Source organism: Paralichthys olivaceus, chromosome 7 (genome assembly GCF_024713975.1).
Source record: "Paralichthys olivaceus isolate ysfri-2021 chromosome 7, ASM2471397v2, whole genome shotgun sequence".
In the NCBI taxonomy this organism is placed as follows: Eukaryota; Metazoa; Chordata; class Actinopteri; order Pleuronectiformes; family Paralichthyidae; genus Paralichthys; species Paralichthys olivaceus.
In genome coordinates, this window is record NC_091099.1 from 15,545,255 (window position 1) to 15,563,682 (window position 18,428).

The 18,428-nt window shown below is 39.0% G+C and overlaps 1 protein-coding gene across 2 annotated transcripts in view; it reads left to right on the forward strand.

Annotated features, from left to right (window-relative positions):
• Window positions 1-18,428, forward strand: part of ano3 (anoctamin 3) — a 43,564-nt gene that overhangs the window by 13,405 nt on the left and 11,731 nt on the right. Inside the window, exons 3-11 of one of the 2 annotated variants that reach the window (XM_069529259.1) lie at window positions 7,942-8,148; window positions 10,418-10,545; window positions 10,705-10,860; window positions 11,120-11,220; window positions 11,319-11,363; window positions 14,816-14,950; window positions 15,508-15,614; window positions 17,198-17,253; window positions 17,350-17,471. In XM_069529259.1, the coding sequence (XP_069385360.1) occupies window positions 7,942-8,148; window positions 10,418-10,545; window positions 10,705-10,860; window positions 11,120-11,220; window positions 11,319-11,363; window positions 14,816-14,950; window positions 15,508-15,614; window positions 17,198-17,253; window positions 17,350-17,471 (1,057 nt within the window). The remainder of the gene's footprint in view (window positions 1-7,941; window positions 8,149-10,417; window positions 10,546-10,704; window positions 10,861-11,119; window positions 11,221-11,318; window positions 11,364-14,815; window positions 14,951-15,507; window positions 15,615-17,197; window positions 17,254-17,349; window positions 17,472-18,428) is intronic. The other variant, XM_069529260.1, reaches the window with a different exon arrangement.

Below are 18,428 nucleotides of genomic sequence, written 5' to 3' on the forward strand. Positions count from 1 at the left end.
AGGATTAATCTGTATATTTGAACACATACATATGAAACACATTCAGTCAATCCACCAAAGTCACTCTTCAACCTGTGTGTAACAAAGTTCATGTGAGTTCTGTCTTTCTTACATAAATTTGAAGAATTATTGAGCAACTAAATAAAAAAAATGGTTTTCCCCATCTCACTTGTTTATTCTTAGTTTTAAGAGCAATTATAACAAATAAGTCAAAAAATGAATCAATTTTTCATCCTTTCAAAAATATTCTGTCACCAATGTACCAGTGGAGGGAACTGGCCTCAGGTAAAATCTGATTGGCCCCTATCCTCTCAGTCAGTAGTTTTAATATTCATTAAGTCACATCAACAATAAATGACAATTTGTTAAGAATTTGTGTTGTAGCAGCAGCCAGTGTCTCAAAAATACTGATAATTAGTCCTGTTCTACTCTGGAGTTCAAGATGGACTAAAAATCAACTACACTTTCTTCAAAGGGTCCAATTCAGGAAACTGTACCAGTCCCCCCCCCCCCAACCCAACCTTGCTGACTCCTCAATGCCCTGTGTCCATTAGTGATCCAGCCACTGGCCAAACCACCTGGCCCTTCAAGAGTAACTCTCCTTTCATCTGTGCATAAAACCTTTGAACAATCTGTCTTCTGGAATTTTTTGGCCAAGTGTTGACATTATCAATTTGTTAAAAGCCTTCTTTACCTCGGCTTCGCTGAGCAGTTTTAACATTGTACCTTCTGGGCCCTCCAGCGAGGTTACACTTTTGAAATATGGTGCCACTGGATGATCTATTGTTGGAAGCTTAACCTTTTTATTTTTCCCAAGTCTCATGTGCAAAAATACATTTGATTTTCTGCTCCTGTCTCAATAGTTTAGCTATTTCAAGAGTGTTGCATCTGTCTGAAAGGCACCTTACCATTTTTGACTTATTAGTGTTCGTTAAATCTCATTGGCCCATTTTACCTTAAGTAATGATGCGGCCTAATGATAGTGTAAACCTTGAAATAATTATGAAGTCAGAATACGACACTGTTATTGTGCATGCAGTGTATTTTGTGGTGATCCTTTAAAAATTTTATAATTTAAATCAAATCTAAAAATATTGAATAAATGAAATAAAAAATAATAAATATAAATTGTATAAATAATAATATTATTTTAATCTAATGTGATTTAACGTTGTTGAAAACAAAACAGAATAAGGTAAAAGGGGTGAATCATGACTCCTTTTTTTTCTTCTCTAATGAGAACTGAACTTTGCCCTCATTATCTACAATACAGTTTACTGTCTGTCATTAAGTTAATAGCTTGTGTAGCTAAACCCATAATCTATAGGATATTAGATATGAATAGCCGACCATAATTTATTATAATTTAATGAATTATGAGCATCGTACTTATACTACTCATTTGAATGGATAAATTACTTTGAATGAAATCACATAGGGATCTCACATGATTAAATATTCTAAAATATTAACAAAGAACACAATATAGTATGATTTTATGCGATTGTTTTATTCTAATGTGAAATATTTTATGATGTTTGTTCTGAGGATGTAAACTGGCCTCAAATGCAGACTTGCAATAAGGCAGGTATTTGCATATATTTAGAATAAATAAACTGGTTTAAAGTCTGACAGACAGATGAAAACTAAAAATACAACTGAAGACACGGGAACTGAACAGAAACATGAGGAACTAAACAGCTGCATGAGGTGACATGAAGGGAGCTGAACACACAAACTAACAAAGAGAAGCAGAAGCTCCATGACACCGGAGAGAGACTGGGAAAGTCAGATGTAAAACAACCAACACACAACAGTGTATAAGTGAAATCAAAATAAAACCGAAAATAATAATAATAACCCAAAGAGTTTAAAGAGTGAGGCAGATCATCGTATTTTTTTATTTTAGTTTGTAGAAACGTAAGATGAATAATGTGCTGTCAATTTGTCTTTCTCTTAATACCACTCCAGTTGGTATTAAAAGTCATAAATCTTCAATATATATTTACTCCAATGCGATCTGAAGCTACAAACCTGCAGACACAGTTAGTGGTGCAGCAGTTCTATTATAAAACTGCTGTGATACTGTGATGATTATCAGCTGTAGCATTCAAATAGCTTATTAGTTCAAATGGTTTTAAGAACACCTTTATTATAGTGATTATATTTATTTTATTTAATCTTTATTTAATCGGGCAGTCTCATTGAGATGTTTCTTTTTTTAAAAGACACCCAAGAATAGCATATAAATACAACACAACAAGTAGTTAATGCATTAAAGCAACACAACAAGGATAAGATAACAAAGATTTAAAAGCACCAAGGGCAATGCAAGACTGCAGTGGTAGTTTAATGCAGTGCCTGTTCTAAACCTGCCTGTTTGGAATGGGCTGTTCTCTTGGCCTGTGTTAATGCTCCAGAGCTTTGTGTGCTGGACGTTGTGTGTAGAGCTTTTAATGAACTGTCTATGGTGCAGACTGATGTTAGAAAACCTAGGGTTAGGGTTTTCTACCTGGTTTATCTACAATTTTATAGTCAATGTTTTTCAGACCCAAGTTTACAACTTTTCAAAAATAAAAACACTGTGCTTTTACTTTACTATACACATGCCAAGTGTGAAGCCGATTAGATATACAGTTCTCGAGACATGCGTTCCACAGTCAGACAGACGTCAGTGGACTTTATAGGTAGATTCATTATTTTTTTAGATTTTGTCAGATTAACACAGCAAACAAGTTTAACCATACATTTCAACATTTTGTGATTAGGTTCACTCCTCTTGCGTAGATGTAATATGAAAATTCAAAACAATTTGCTGAAGCAGTTCCACTCAGCAGCAAACAGTCGTGTGCCTTTGATCCCCCTTTGCTTCCTGCACTTGGTGAAGAGGAATTGTTGGTGTGCCTTGAGTGCTAACCATGTAGCTTAAGATATGAGTTGAATATTCATTGGCAGACAATGACACTCTTCCAAATCCTCCCTGTGAACTCAGCTCTGTATATGTGTTCTTTGATATGGTGCCAGGCAGAGGATGAAACACTCTCTTAATTGCTGGGAGAACGTTTCTGTCGGGGAGGCTGCCGGCCTCGCCTCAGTCCTGCCTACACCTTATCAGTTTTTAAAGCACACCGTCACAGAGCTTTTTAAGAGCTTCACTGTGCGTGTTTCTCTTTTTTACTTTGTTGCCGTTGCTTTAAAGCAGTGATCTCCTGAAATGCACCCTGTAATATAAAACAATGGTGATGTGTGTTGTGCTTAAAAATGTCCTGATGCAGAATGTTCCCTGGTTAAAAGCTGTGACTCTGAAAGTGCTATGGGCTGAGAGTGGATGAATTATTGAAGGTATAGAATGAGGGAACATCGAGGCATGATGGGAAACAGCCTACTGACCTGAATTCTCTGTTCGGTACTTTGTGCAAAATCCTTGCACATAATCTAATAACGCAGGCCCCATTTTCTACTCAGGTCTCTCAGTGATTAATGGTTAGCGGAAAAACATCATGCAAAGTATGTTTCTCTTGGAAAGTAAATCTCATCATCACTTGTTTTGCTTCCTCCGCCGTCTGACAGCTTTTAATTGATCATAAAACATTTTTGGGGAATAGTGTGTTTGTTCTTCTTGCTGGCTCGGTGTAGATTGGCTGCGGAGGCACACAGACACACAGAGGAGTACTTCTGTGACACTGCTCATTTTTCAAGAGGAGCACAGGGACCTGACACACACAACCACTGTTCTGCGACTTTATGTTTGTCATCAACACAAAGTAAAACGTCTCAGTGGCTTATACTGTACAACACAAATTGCATGCCCGCACACACACATGCACAGACAGAGAAAAAAAAACATTTTAATCCCTCATCACAAGACCATCATGGTCAAGCTGCACAGGAGAGATTCAAATCCCAGATCACGACCTTCCCTGAAGCTCGTCCAGCTCCCCCTCGGCTGCGCCCGAGTGGGTGTTTGCGAGAGCGCGCACACGGTTGACGTCAAGTGGATAGTCCTGCTGATACTGAGACAGTTCAGAGATGTTGTTTCCCTCTGCATCACCTCAAATCCAGCCTCCACTCCCTGGTCCTCAAGATGTCTCTCTTTCTTAATTTGTCACTTCATTCCTGCTCCTTGTGCACGACACACACACACACACACACACACACACACACACACACACACGCTGTTACAGCCCACTCTCATGCACATGTAGCACGGTCCGCGCACACACACACACAGGATTAACTTTCTCCTGATAAACCAGTTTTAGCCAGCACACAGTGAGATTAAACACAGGATTTCAAATTAGAGGAACCCTTTATATATTTATATAGACTTACACAACGAGTCTGACTCTGACTGTGAGTTAAAATGAAGCTTTGGAGCAGGGCAGTGATTGTCAGATAACAATGATTATATATTTCAGATCCACAGGGTCTGAGAGATTTGACCAGATCATTTTTCTTTTCATCTTCATATGCTCTGATATTTCCATGAAGACACAACTCAGTCCGATTTTGTGGATCTATTTTAAACTTTGAGTGTCCTTTGGGACCACCGAGCCTCACCCCTACAGGCCTAATAGCTTGCTGTGCTCGGATGTAACTCAGGCAGGTTGAGCCTTGCCCATGTCTATTGGGACTATCTAACTCACCTAGAGTCTAATAAATATACTTTTTTGACAAAGCACAGGGCTCCTATGTGCAGTAACCATTTTCTGTGTGCAGGGTTCTTTATTAAGTAAACATGCATCAACATTGGGATTATGGCACATAAGGCTTCTGGGTGGAAGCTCATAGCTCACACTGACTATGCATGGAAAGCAAATATTCTGACTTATTTTGAAACTATGACATTCTGATTATGATGTTTACATGAGTTACTAATAGGATATTTCCATTTTCATGTTACATGAATGTTACCATAGTCTGATTATGTACAACCCATGTGAACATTACATCCTATTTTATACACAAAACAAGGGCACGCATTATCAAGCAGTACGTAAGTCTCATATGTTGTTTTCGCAAATTGCTGTGAAAACTCCAAAAGATACCTTATATTGTGATTAAGACGTATACATATATTTCTACATAATGTGACTAATACCACTATTATTACAACTGTCACTGCTGCTCTCCTCATCTCTCCTTATGTTAGGCACTGTCTTTTCTCATGAATGTTGTAAATATTATTGTTATTTTGTTGATGTGCTCTGTTACACATCTAAAGCACATCTGAAAACACATCAAACACCTGGAGATGGATCTCTCACATGCAGGTTTGTGTTTCTTTATGTCCCCTCTGTTAAAAGGTGTTTTTGGTGGTTTGTTTTCACCCTAGCAGCCCGAGGGTTAAAGGCAGAGGATATCTTACCGTACATTAAAGCCGTATGAGGAGCGATTTGTGAATATGGGATTCTCCAAAATAATTGATTAATTGATAAAGTCAGAATACTCGTAATATTCGTAAAATGATTATTGCTTATTCTAAGTCAGAAAATGCTGTTTACATGACGTGTCTTATTCAGACTTTTATCTCATTGGGTTAATATCAGAATATTGGTTTGCATGTTGTTGCTGTGTTTGCTGCTGAGTGAAACAGACCCTCTTGCTCACTGGATCATAAAATATCTGATTTCTAAAATGTCATTGAGGATGTAATTGCCTCAATTTACAAAACAACAGCTTAACAACCTGCAGCTCAGTATTGATTTGAAATATTGAATTTAATGAAACTGATTGAAATATGAAGGGATGAGGAGGAAGTGCATGTGCACTTGTGTACAGAAATAATTAAAGCACTGGGAAATCAGGCTCCATTATTTTCCTGAAGACAAATTAACTTTCTGACATGGACATTAGATTCATTTAAAGTTAACTTGTGTCGAATGTTGTGCTGAGTTGTCATACTTGTATATTTAAAAGACTTTTCTTAAACAATTTTATTAATAATCTGTCTCTTGAGAGTGAAATCTAACTTCAAGCATTATCCCTGTCTCAATTATTCAGTATTTAGCTTTTAGCTAGAGCACACAACTGTCATTATTTTTTTTTTGTGGGGCTGTATGATAAAAAAAAAAAATTGGCTCCCCTGGGCCCATGAGCTCACATCTTTAACCAGCTCCAGTCTCACCCAACAGAAGTGGGAAATCCCTATGAGATCAACGACACGAGAATGAGTTATTGCGCAGCTCACGGCGTGTGACCCTCGGGTTGCAGAGTAAATTATCGATGCATCCAAACGTTTCAGGAAGGTCACTGGGAGAATTCCTCACTGGAGGTAAAAGTAAGTTACATTCTCATTTGAAAAGAGAGAGAGAGAGAGAGAGAGAGAGACAGCCTCATTTTCATGAATACATTTGTCAGGAGCTGTGGTGCAGAGACCGCTGCCTGCCGTGAAGGTCAAGCACAATGTCCTGCTTTCATGCTTCCATTGCTGGACATTCATTATCGTTATTAACCTCAGAGTTTCTCTTTACAATTCATCACTGTGGTATTGTTTTAAAGCGTTATCCATCAGTCTTGTTCGCCTACTTACTTACTTATAGCTGAACTGACCTTATAAAAAACCTCTAGTGGTATTAATAAGGGTGACAGAGTGCTGCAGCGGTTGACCTCACAGCTAAATAGTTCTGTCACTGATCTCCTTTGAGGTTTGATCCCCTTTCTCTGGAATTGGCATTTTCTCCCCGTGGCTGCGTGGGTTTCTCCTGGTGCACCGGCTTCGGCTAAGTTCACCTCCGAATCCAAATTACCTGTGTGCGAGTGGTTGTCTCTATAGGTTGGCCTGGTGATTAGCTGATGGGGTGGACATTGTTGTCCATGGCGTACCCCAGCTTTCGCCCAGTGTTTGCTTGGATAAGCAAACAAAGTGTTATAGCTAATGGATGGATAGATGGTGTTAATAAAATAATGGCATTCTAATCTACTGCATGTAATGTAATGTTTTAATGTGTCTTTGCTGCATAGGCTGCAGGACCAACAGACGCACAGTATCTAGTTTAGTTTTGTGGATTCACTTCATGCTGCTTGTCTTTAGGCACTGAGCTGTGTAATTTGATGGAGTGCTGATGGTTTTATCCACTCCTCTATGGAGGAAGGTATCATCACCACTGTAGCCTGTAAAAGGGTGAAGCAGCTGATGACTGGTGTCACTTCACACTCCACCCCCTTTCCGTCCCCAATCACTCCCTTGATGTCAGTTAGTCCACTTGATGTGTTGAATACTGTAAAAAGATTTCTAACCTCATTCATTCTTATTTTTGTTGGATTGTGTTGCCTCTTGTCAATAAACACTGATACAGAGCAGTTTGTTTGTGGTTTTATTTTGTATGAAAAGATATAGTCAGGGAGATATAACATTCTCCCTGACTATCTTGCTAAAAATTTTAATACAACGCCATTTTCTATTTCATCAACCTCCTCTTTAGCATTTTTGACTACTGAGGGATAAGAATCTTTCTGTTGTGGCTGTTTGGTTATTTTGAGAGCTTTATAAGTGCTTAACCCAGTCTATCCTTTACTGCAAGTGTCTCTTACTAAAATGTATTGTGAAATATATTTACACCAAGGAAGTTATGTTTTTACCCTCGTCCTTTTGGTTGTTGGTTTGTTTGAGGCGAGGTTACACAAAAGTTGAGGATGTGGTATGAACTCGCAAAACTTGGTTTAGATCCAGCTCAGGGGCTGAATTTCTTTTTTTACTTTCTTTAACATTGCAAGATGGTGCATTTTTTTACATTTTCACCAGTTTCCTAGATAATAATTCATCGATCATGATAAAAAATGATACTTATGAGTGTGTGAATTTTGGTTTAGCTTGATTGAATTGAAGGGGACCGTGGGGCCCTGGTGGAGGTACGCACTCTACAGAGTGCCATTTGGTGTAAGCATTGTACATATAAATGAAAAAAGGTATTTACTCCCGACTGTCCCTCTCGTCCTCAGGCATGAACACCAGCATTAGCGAGATCCTGAAGGAGAAGAGCCTGAAGCCGTCTCGCCGCAGCCTGCCCTGCCTGGCTCAGAGTCAGACTCATCCAATCAACCTCAACCACTTCCTGTCTGTGCCCCTGAGCCCAGAGCCCAAACCAGAAGTCCAAGCTCTGAGTCAGAGCATCAGCACTTCCTGCAGCCTCCTCCCCCCACAGACAGGTCAGTCCCCTGAGAGGATCTTACAGACGTCTTCTGAAACCCATTAATGGATGTGGTGCTTCAGTCCTGACAGAGCGGCAACACTAATGTATGTTGTTTTGTTAAAGTATATTTTCATTGCAGGTATATCTGCAGGGAAAGGTACAAAGACAAAGAAAATCCACTCTAGATGAACAGTGGTAGACATTTGATCCAAACCAGCTGAACATTCTTATATTTTTTAACTCCAGCACATGTGGAACAAAGGGACATTTTTCATGTTTTTTATAATGGGGGGGGGGTCAATAAGCACGTCCAGATGAGCACTTTAAATGAGGGGGCAAGTCTTTTTCTGGGCTACAGCAGCATTAACAGTAAAACAGTTTTGATAAAAGCACAATAAAGATGTGAGGCACTTTGGAATGCAGATTAAAAGATCACTCTTTCTTTAAAGAATTGAGGTCACAAAGTCAAGCTCCATCTCGATCCAGTTTATTGCAGCAGATCTCCCACATCAGCTGATCCCCTCCCATGTTTTCAGTTGGCAGAGCTCGTATTGTGCCCTCTATTCAAGCTGCTTTACTCTTCCTCCACTGCAAAGCTACTTCACAACCCACCTCCACCCCATCACCTCTTTTTCATGCTGAATACAGACACTACTGACCAAATCCTGACTGAATCAGTGTGTTGTCATTGATGTATTCATCAGCAGTATTCATGTGATCAACTTGAAACTCCCTGCGTGACCTATTCAAGTTATTTTCCCACTCTCTTTACAATGCATCTTTTCATAGCAAATCCACATCATGATGTGAGGTGACGCAAACTATTAATGTTATTATGGGATGTTTTTTTCTACAGCTGTGTTTTTAATATTGTGCTCAACTACAACAGTGTTGGTTGCTCCACTGATTTCTGTTACGTTAGTGACATTTCATTCTTGTGCACAAAATTGATTGCACAGATTGTGTTCATGCTGCAGGAGATTTACAAAACAGTGAGTCTGGTGCACTTCCAGCGGGAGTGAGATAGGGAAAATGCTGTTGCAAGTAAAACAACACATCACTGTATGGACTGGTAAAATGAAGTCAGTTGAAGCGGAAAATCATTTAGTATTCTCCATTCAGAGGACATTGATAGTAATGGCTTTTTTTGTGTCACAGCACAAGCAGTAGCTCGTGCAGCACTTCAGCATGATGCTGTTTTCCTGACCTTGAAATGCTCGACCCAATTGTATTTGGTCATTTTTGTATGAGTGCCACAGGAAAACGCTATAGAGGTGAGATGGGAGGTTCATGCAGATGAGGTGGCACAAGATGAGATTTTACTATTTTGGTGAGAACTGAGAATTGTTGTTGTGCCGAGGATCGACCTGCGGGGGAACAGGTCTGTTTCCTCTTGGCCCGAGGAGGAAGAGACAGAGTGTGGGCAGAGTATAACCAGCAGAGATTGAGAGACAACAACGTGATCCCTCACCAGCTTCCCACCTGTGAACACTGACAGATGTATTCACTGGGATCAAGCTGGATGTGACACATGTTGATGTTTTACTGTTATTGTACTTATTAATTGATCAGTTTTACTGAAGCCTCCAATTCGTCCCCAGGTATGATTACATTAATATAAAGGGGACTGATGAGCAAACATCTTCAACCCCCCTGGCAGAGCCTACAGCTGGATGCTGAGGTGGTGGAGGGGCTGTACTTGTTGCTCAACCTCACAATTTAAAAGTTACTTATTGATTCTCTTTGATTTTTTTTTTTTGACTTCTTGTTTATTTCCCTCGAGCCGTTTATTATTAGTTATTATTATTATGATTAATATTTCTTATTATTATTATTTCTTATTATTATTATTTCTTCTTCTTATTATGTCTTATTATTATTATTATTTCTTTGTAGTTAATGTTAATCTCTGTAGAATACAGCATGATCCAAATCAGGCTTTTCTTTGAATCATTTTTCAGCACAGTTAACACTTTTATCTCTGAATCCATATGGTGTAGGTGTATAAGAAATTCATTATGATCATTGATGGACTCTCTGTTTTCCTTGTCTCAGCGTGGATTCAACAAAACTTTATTTGTTTCATGGATCTGTTGAATTGCATCAAGGTGCACACACGTTTCAAATAGCTTGGATTTTTATTTAGCTCAGATCTCATTCAAATCTTGGCAGTCAGACTAGTGAAAATATTGACTTGAGCAACAACAACAGAATTAATGCAGGCAGGGTAGGTAGGATTCCTCCCCCGTTTGTCTCATTGATCGTGCTGTGTCTGTGTGCCGCAGAGGATGGCAAGGATCGCTATACAGAGGAGTCAGAGGTGACTACGTGTGAAACGAGAGCGGACGAGTCATTTCTGCTACAAAAGCCTGCCACTCGTGCTAAATTAGAGGCCCGTACGGATTCACTTAAGGTACCACACTCCCAGTGATCCACAGTTGATACAATGAATCTCCATAGTGTGGGACTGTTTTTTATTTTATGGTAGAACCCCGAGAAGCTTCAAGCATCAGCATTTCTGTGTTTGACACATCTGCATCTAATATTCAGAGGTAAATCACTGTCGCCACAGGGAAAGAATCCCGCTCATTCCTCTGGACTCTTCTTCCGAGATGGGAAAAAACGTATCGACTACATCCTGGTGTACAAGAAGTCCAGTCCACAGGTGGAGAAAAGGTGCACGTTCGAGAAGAATCTACGTGCTGAGGGCCTGATGTTGGAGAAAGAGGTATGAATATGTGTATGAGTTTTTTCTTTCTCTTTCTATATTTTTTTTAATGGTCATTATTCTGTTTTTGTGCTTTCCATGTGCTATGTGCATTTGCTTGTGTCTATGTGTGTACTCCTGTGTCTTTATACAAATGTCTATTTGTATGATTTTTACCAACAAGCCTGTATGGCTAAATCTGGCAGATTTAAGAAATGTATGTGATACCCCATCTCTCAACTTATCTCTGATATCTCTGTATTTCTCTTTAACTTTAAAGCCGTCGCTGACAAACAACGACATCATGTTTGTGAAGATTCACGCTCCTTGGGATACACTTTGCAAATATGCAGAGCAGATGAACATCAGAATGCCTTTCAAGTAACTATAGAAAAAGATTGAACCTATAACTGAGGAAAGTGGCAACTTTATTTCAGTGGCTTCATCCAGTCTCTCTAACTCATCTTTTTTGTTTTAAGGAAAAAATGTTACTTCACAGACTGGAAGAGCAAAACATTGGGCAGGTGAGTAGATTTAAGATAGGCTACATGATTATTATTATTTCTGTGGCACAGCTGCCAGACTAGGCTCTGTTTTAAGAATGAAGCTCTGAGTCAGTGAATAGCAAAGATAGAGAAAGTGTCAAACCATCATTGTCCATGGTTACCCACCTATTTACTATTATTGAGTCTAGAGTGAATCAAGTCTGCAGCCTGTGTGTAAATATAAAGTATTTACAAAGTCTGGGGTCAGAATTTTAGATTGGAAAATTAACCCCCTGTCTAGAGTGTGGATAAGTAGCAGTAATTAAACTTGTGGGAAAAGAAGGTTTCTGAAAAGTGCAGTACTTCCTTCTGCCAAAATTTTAAAAAGCAATTTCATATTTTTTAATAAAATAAATATCTTCAATTAAACTTTTCAACCTTTTCAAAAAGCACAGCATCCACCGGTGACAGAGATTTTCTATTAAATACTGATCATTTCAGGGAAATAAATGGAGCTGCCTTGGCTTATTTGCATACTATTTTTAGAGCAATGCACTTGCGCTTTGATGCGTCGTCCAAGCTCTGCAAAGGACTCCAGATTTCCATCTCTTCCTCTCACTGGAAAGCAAAAAGAAACAGCTCAACAAGGAAATTAAAAGCAGCATCTTTAGTCTCTATAGACTAAAATCTTTGGTAAAACATGTACTGCATATACATTTTAATTTCCGTGTTAAAACACCATAATGGTTTAAAGGTTCTAAAAGCCTATTTTAGTAAGATATTAACATGACTGCTTCAACATTTTGGATGTTTTCCATGAGAATGTCTGTATTTTTGCTTTGCTTCTGCTTTATTTCATGTGTGAAGTGGGCAGGGAAAAGGTGATGTCATGTATTTCCATGCACCATGACAACAGTAATGGTAAATGGGCTGTGTTCATATAACACTTTTCCAGTCTTATTGACCACTAAATAAATGTGCCTTACAGTGCAAGTTGCATTCACTCATACATTCATGCGCCCTCTACACAGCGTTTCTTCTATCACACCATTCATATACTGTTTGGTATTCTGAGGTTTGGTATCTTGCTCAATGGGATCGAATCCGGTCCCTCTAGTGCGCTCATCCACACCAACCCTGGTGGATAACTTATCTCAACAAATAGATTCTGAATGTGAATATGTAGAATCTGTAGGCAAGGGACAAGATTTTGGGGCTAGAAGACTTCTGGTGTATGTATCTTCAGTTTGACCAATCATTGAGTCAATCATCACACATTTAGCCAGAATGTTGTCTGGACCTATAAAAAGTTCAAAAGTTTTACTGTTTGGGTTTTGTGTGAAGGACATCATGTGATAGATTTATTTTTATTTTTTACTGTTGAAATAAATTCTTATGTTACAGAAAAACACACATTTTTAATCATGTTTTCTGGGCCGTTAAACGTGATATTCATATTTTTAGACGATGTTTGAACCAAAGATGGCGGAAGTTTATGTTTAAGCTTTAAATTCGCCCTTGTACAGCTCTGAATATGCATCAATCAGTGAAGTGTGATATTAGTTGTGTTGAAGGTCTGCAGGTCTTATAACCATAAAATTGCAAACATGGTTGGACTGTTATTGTTTCAATTCTCTGGCTCTGTTTTGAACAGAGCCTATTGAGCTGTACAGAGCTTATTCAGCCAGGATTAGTGCAACCTGACAGAGTAACTGCAATAAATGTGCCTGTTTTGGTGTTTTACCATACTTCACCATAAAAATTATTATGTGTAAATAAACAATTATAAATACATCATGCATAAACATACTGTAGTCAACACAAGAGCTCAGAGATTAATATGTAATTTCACCTTTACATTGGATGTATATATATATATATATATATATACACACATATTAATGGTTTTGTTCGCAGGACACATACACACCTACGCACAAAGCACACAAAATCACGCACACAACAATCCCTCGCCCACCTGTCCAACTGAGAACAAAGCACCACTTTTAAATTTCATATGAGAGCGATCTTCATTGCTCGTCATTGTGAAGAATGAGAACCATTATGTTTTCCTCAGAGCTGCTGCTGCTCTGTCACCATAAGCTGCTGATTCCGAAAAGAAAATCTACCCGAGTAGTAAATAGGCTTCATGCGTTTACTAATGGTCTGTCACTAAGTCGTGTCCCTGTATAAGCAGAACAAATGGGTCGTGTGCAGGTGGTGGCAGCTTGCAGGTTTGATATCATTACTTTCTGTACAGTACCTGTCCTCATCACAACAACATTCATAAAACCTATGATTTCCTTCAGAATTCCCATTTATATTCGTAAAATCCATATCAGAGCTGCAGCTTCACAAATAAGTCCAATACCTCTCCGGCAGATCTACAGAAGCAGCAAGCAAATACCAAGTCAATCGATTTTCACACACAGGATGTGGCTCCTGGGAAGACAGTGACAGTCTGTCGCTTGGTCCAACGCTGTGGTTCAGACTGATGTATCTGAAGAAGTATCGGATGCCAGGATATTTTGTGCCTTCCCAATTAAGTTATCTCTTACCAGTTCAACTGTCTGAACAAGACCTATGGTATATATTTTGGTGACATGTATTACTAACCTTGACCAAATGTTTAACCCAAAGAAATTTCATTTTGGTCAGCTTTAAATCACATTACATGTGCGCTTTACTCGTGGTTTTGCACAAACAACATTTGTGCTTCTCACCCTGAGCGATGTCAGAGGACAATTGGCCGTCATGTGAATATGGTCTCTGTTGGTAAAGACACCAACTCCCATGATCCCTCACTGCTTCACAATGTCAGAGGTCTTTTTTATTGTTTTGAATTAGAGACCGAATTAAACTACATACTGTACCTTTAACTTTTCATGTAGCACCATCATCAGATTACATTCAGTTTATCCACCATGTTGGTTTATACCTGAAGATTAGATGTAGTGCATTCCCAACCATCCCAGCTTTACTTCATGTTCAGTGTTAATTAGGAAATGTTTGCATGCTAACACAAGATGCGATGTTAACATGGTAAACATTGTGCCCTCCAAGCATCAGTATGTTTGCACCATGAGCATGTTAGCATGCTGTTCAATTAGCTCAAACCTCTGCTGTGCCTTAATACAGCCCCACACAGCTGCTAACATGGCTTCTTTCTATTTATTTCTAATTTTACAATTCAGGAAATCAATGCATCAATCTTCATCTGGTCCTTAAATCCTGACTAAGAAATGAAAAAAACTGTCTTATCCCTCGAGTTGGATTTAGGAAATTGTTGCCTTGGATCTGCATCTCCCAGGCTCATGAGTCACAAAGTGAAAATGAAAAAGTGTGCGTGTGTGTAAACATGTCTTCAGTGATGATGAGTTTGTCAGGGTTGCATTAAGGGAAAGGTTATAGGAGCCACTGATCCACATCAAAGAAATCTATCTTCATGTTAATCTGAGCCGTTAATCCTGTTTCCCTGCGCCTCCGTGCAGCAGGTTTCATCGGAGATGTCATCAGATCAAAAACTGGCTTCCCAGAAATCCCATGAAGCTGGACAAACAGGCCTTGCCTGACCTGGAGGAGACCGACTGCTACACAGCCCCGTTCAGCAGAGCACGGACGCATCAGTGAGTAGGACATGCACCACACTCATGATCAAAGTGTCATATAACAGCAGTGTCTGTAGTGTTAGTTAGATCCTCATCCTGCTCTGTGTCCCCAGCTTCTCTCTCATCCCTCACATTCATTCATGTCCTGAACTCTGGATATAGAATCTAGAAACAAGTGGATGAAATAATTGCCGTGACGTCTTGTATATTTGAAAGCTTTCAGCATGAACTCAGAAACCAGAGAGAAAAGAACACACTGATCATGAATTAAATATTAAAATATAGCAGCTGATGTCCTTGAAAGCCTTACATTTCTCCTCCATTCCCTTCAGTTTCTTTTTCTTTCAAAGCTTCTGTTTGATAAAAAATGTCCTCATTGTTAGCAAAGCATTTCCGTTCTTCCTTTGCTTGGTAAATAATGATGCGGGAGCAAACATAAACTTTACGGCACATATTGAGTTGTAATGATCCCATCACTGCTGGCTCAGCTTTCATTAAGAGCCCTGACTGGAGCATCCTGATATATTGTTACTTGATGAACCGCTGAAACAATATGCTGTTCTTATCTTCTCCAGCTTCACTATCAACAACAGAGAAACCTTCTTCTCCAATTCCACCAGAAGCAGAATAGTCCATCATGTCCTGCAGCGCACCAAGTATGAGGACGGGAAACCAAAGATGGGTAGGGCTCCATGCTTCAACAAGATTTATTTATTTATCTATAATAATGCACATAAAATACCCATTATGTTTATGTAATTATTTAATTTATTTGACAGGGACTGTGTATATTAATAACATTTCATGAAGGGCCATGTTTTATATTTCAGGGAAAAGGTTTAATTTTGATTTTGCAGATTTATAAGTATTAGACTTAGAATCAGGCCCATAATTAGCTAATTAAACACTGATAATAAGAGAGATTTTATAAAAACTACTGGACAGACTACCATGAAACATGTTGGAGGGATGCAGTATGGGTCAGGTAAGAACAGCCAGTTTTGGTGAAGTTCCAGAAATGTTTTAAACTTTAATTAACATTGTGTGGTAGGGTGTTTTGTAACATTTCCATTGAGAATAATTCATGGGTTTTGATCATAGACTGATTTTAAAAAAATTAAAGAAAATCAGCCATTTTTAGGGGACTGATATTTATTTAATTTAAATTAACTCGGTGCCAACCCAAATAAAAATCGGGATCTTGTGAATTTAAATATTTTTTTCATAAGAGGACTGTAGGGCCTGCACTGAAAGAGGTGTACATATTTTATATTTTGATTAAAACTATCAAATAAGCCAAATTGAAACATATATTTACAATGGGTCCGAATCCATTTTTGTTTGTATGCACTCTACTGAGTGCTATTCTGCTTCTGTCTTCATTTCTATTGTATTTTACTATGTGATAGAATTTTATTGTCTCTACTTAAACCACCAGGGGCGTCAGACCTTTAAGATTCTCGTCCTTGTTTGACTTGAGTGATGGTGGGGCGATACGATGCCTTTGTTTGATGTTTTGCTGTGGGATGATTAAACTGTGGGCTGTTGTTATCGTCTAACTTGTGGTTGATCCCTCCTCTCCTTCTGGCTGTTGTTTTCTTTTTCGGTATTGGCACATGCTACAATGTCGACTCCCACCGTACCGTCCTGTCTGACTGCCAACGTAATTTGCTGATTAAAGTTTGGACTTGAAGCTCTGGAAATTGATTTCACATTAATATTTTAATACTGTTGACCACTTTCCAACAAATAAGATCAGCTTTCCCACAAGGGTGAAAATCCTCTGCAAATCCCTGCCCTGTTCCTGCTCCCGCAATCTACAGTTTCAGAAAGAGTATGACAATGCAGACGAATGCACTGTCGTCCTGTAGAAATCAGAGTTAATTCATTACTGCTTCACACCTGCAATGATTCAGTTAGTTTATCGTGATTCAGATTATATTTTACAACTTGCACCAATGATGGTGTATATATAGCGTAGTGATGTTTCAGAAAAGATGACAAAGGTTGTGTTGAATTGCTTGCAGTGATGTGAAACTCTAACCTGGTTAGTGTTTTAAGCCTCTAATGTGCTTGTCTAATGCAGCTTGTCAGTTGCATAATGGAGTAAATTGTTATGACTGTGGAGGAGTGGATTTAAATGAACCTCTCACGTGACCCCTCTCTCAATGATAGCTGCTACTGAATTTTTAATGCAGTGTCCTTTTGCTATTCTATCTCTTATCCGTGCATCCTTTGACTTGACACACTTCAATATTTATGTAGGCATCAACCGGTTATTGGGCAACAACACATATGAGGCTGCATTTCCTCCTCATGAGGTAAGGCAACTTTCATTTTTTTCACAGAGATTTGCATATTGTCAAACTGTAAATGTCCTCCTGTAATGTTGATTTTTTTACACTTTGTCTCATCAGGGTGGTTACAAGAGCCGACATCCTATAAAGACACATGGAGCCCAGAACCACAGGCATCTTCTGTACGAGCGCTGGGCCCGCTGGGGCATCTGGTATAAATACCAGCCTCTTGACCTCATCAGGTAATCAGCTCGAGCTGATTGGTTTGTTTGGACATTTACCTGAGCTCCAGTGTCCTGCCAGCTCCTGTCTTAGCTCAGAGTCAGGATGTGTTGATGAAACAGAACAAAACTAACCCTGTTGTTTGTCTTGACGAATACACTCCATGATTATTAGGTTATCCCAGTTTCTGATGACTTGAAGGCTGAAGGCTTGTTTGTGGTGGAGTTGTTTAAACAAGTTGAGAAGAGCCTACTTTAGTCTGATGTGTTTTTTCAAGAAGATCAATACCACTCCAGTGTGTGCTGCATCTTGGAGGATGAATTTAGCTTAGAATAAAGACTGGAAGTGGGGGGGGGGGATCAGTTACACTTCATGAGTAATTCTTACATTTCTGTTTCTGCTACATGTTTGATTTGCTTTGGAAAGAGCAACTCCATCCATTTCACCATGCTTCCAGTCTTTATGCAAAGATAACCTAATGTCCTCCCTGCTAAAATTGCCTTCGTGAAGCACATGGAGTCATGCCAATCTGTTTTTGTTATTTAACTATTTAGGTCATGTGTATTTGCATGTAATCATCATCATCTTCCTTTAGGGTTGTGGTAGCCTGTGTGATGTTGAGATAGTAAGTGAGAACAGTAAGTCAAAGATTTGGTCATACTGTATGCACCATGATATTGATCTGGTTTGTGGATCATTTAGCAAATCAATAAGCAGAACTGCTTAATGTAAATATTAGATTTACATCAGTATTCATGAGGTGCTTCAGTTTTGCAGGTATTTCATGCACTAGCTGAGATAAGACATTCCCATCCTGTACTCTGTTGGGGTTTTTGGAAATTCACGTCATAGTATAGGACATCAAATTATATACACCAATAAGCCACAACATTAAAGCCACTTGCCTTATATTGAGTAGGTCCCCTGGCAGGTTGTATTGATCTGATGTAAGAGTCCACTGTCATCAGGGAGAACTG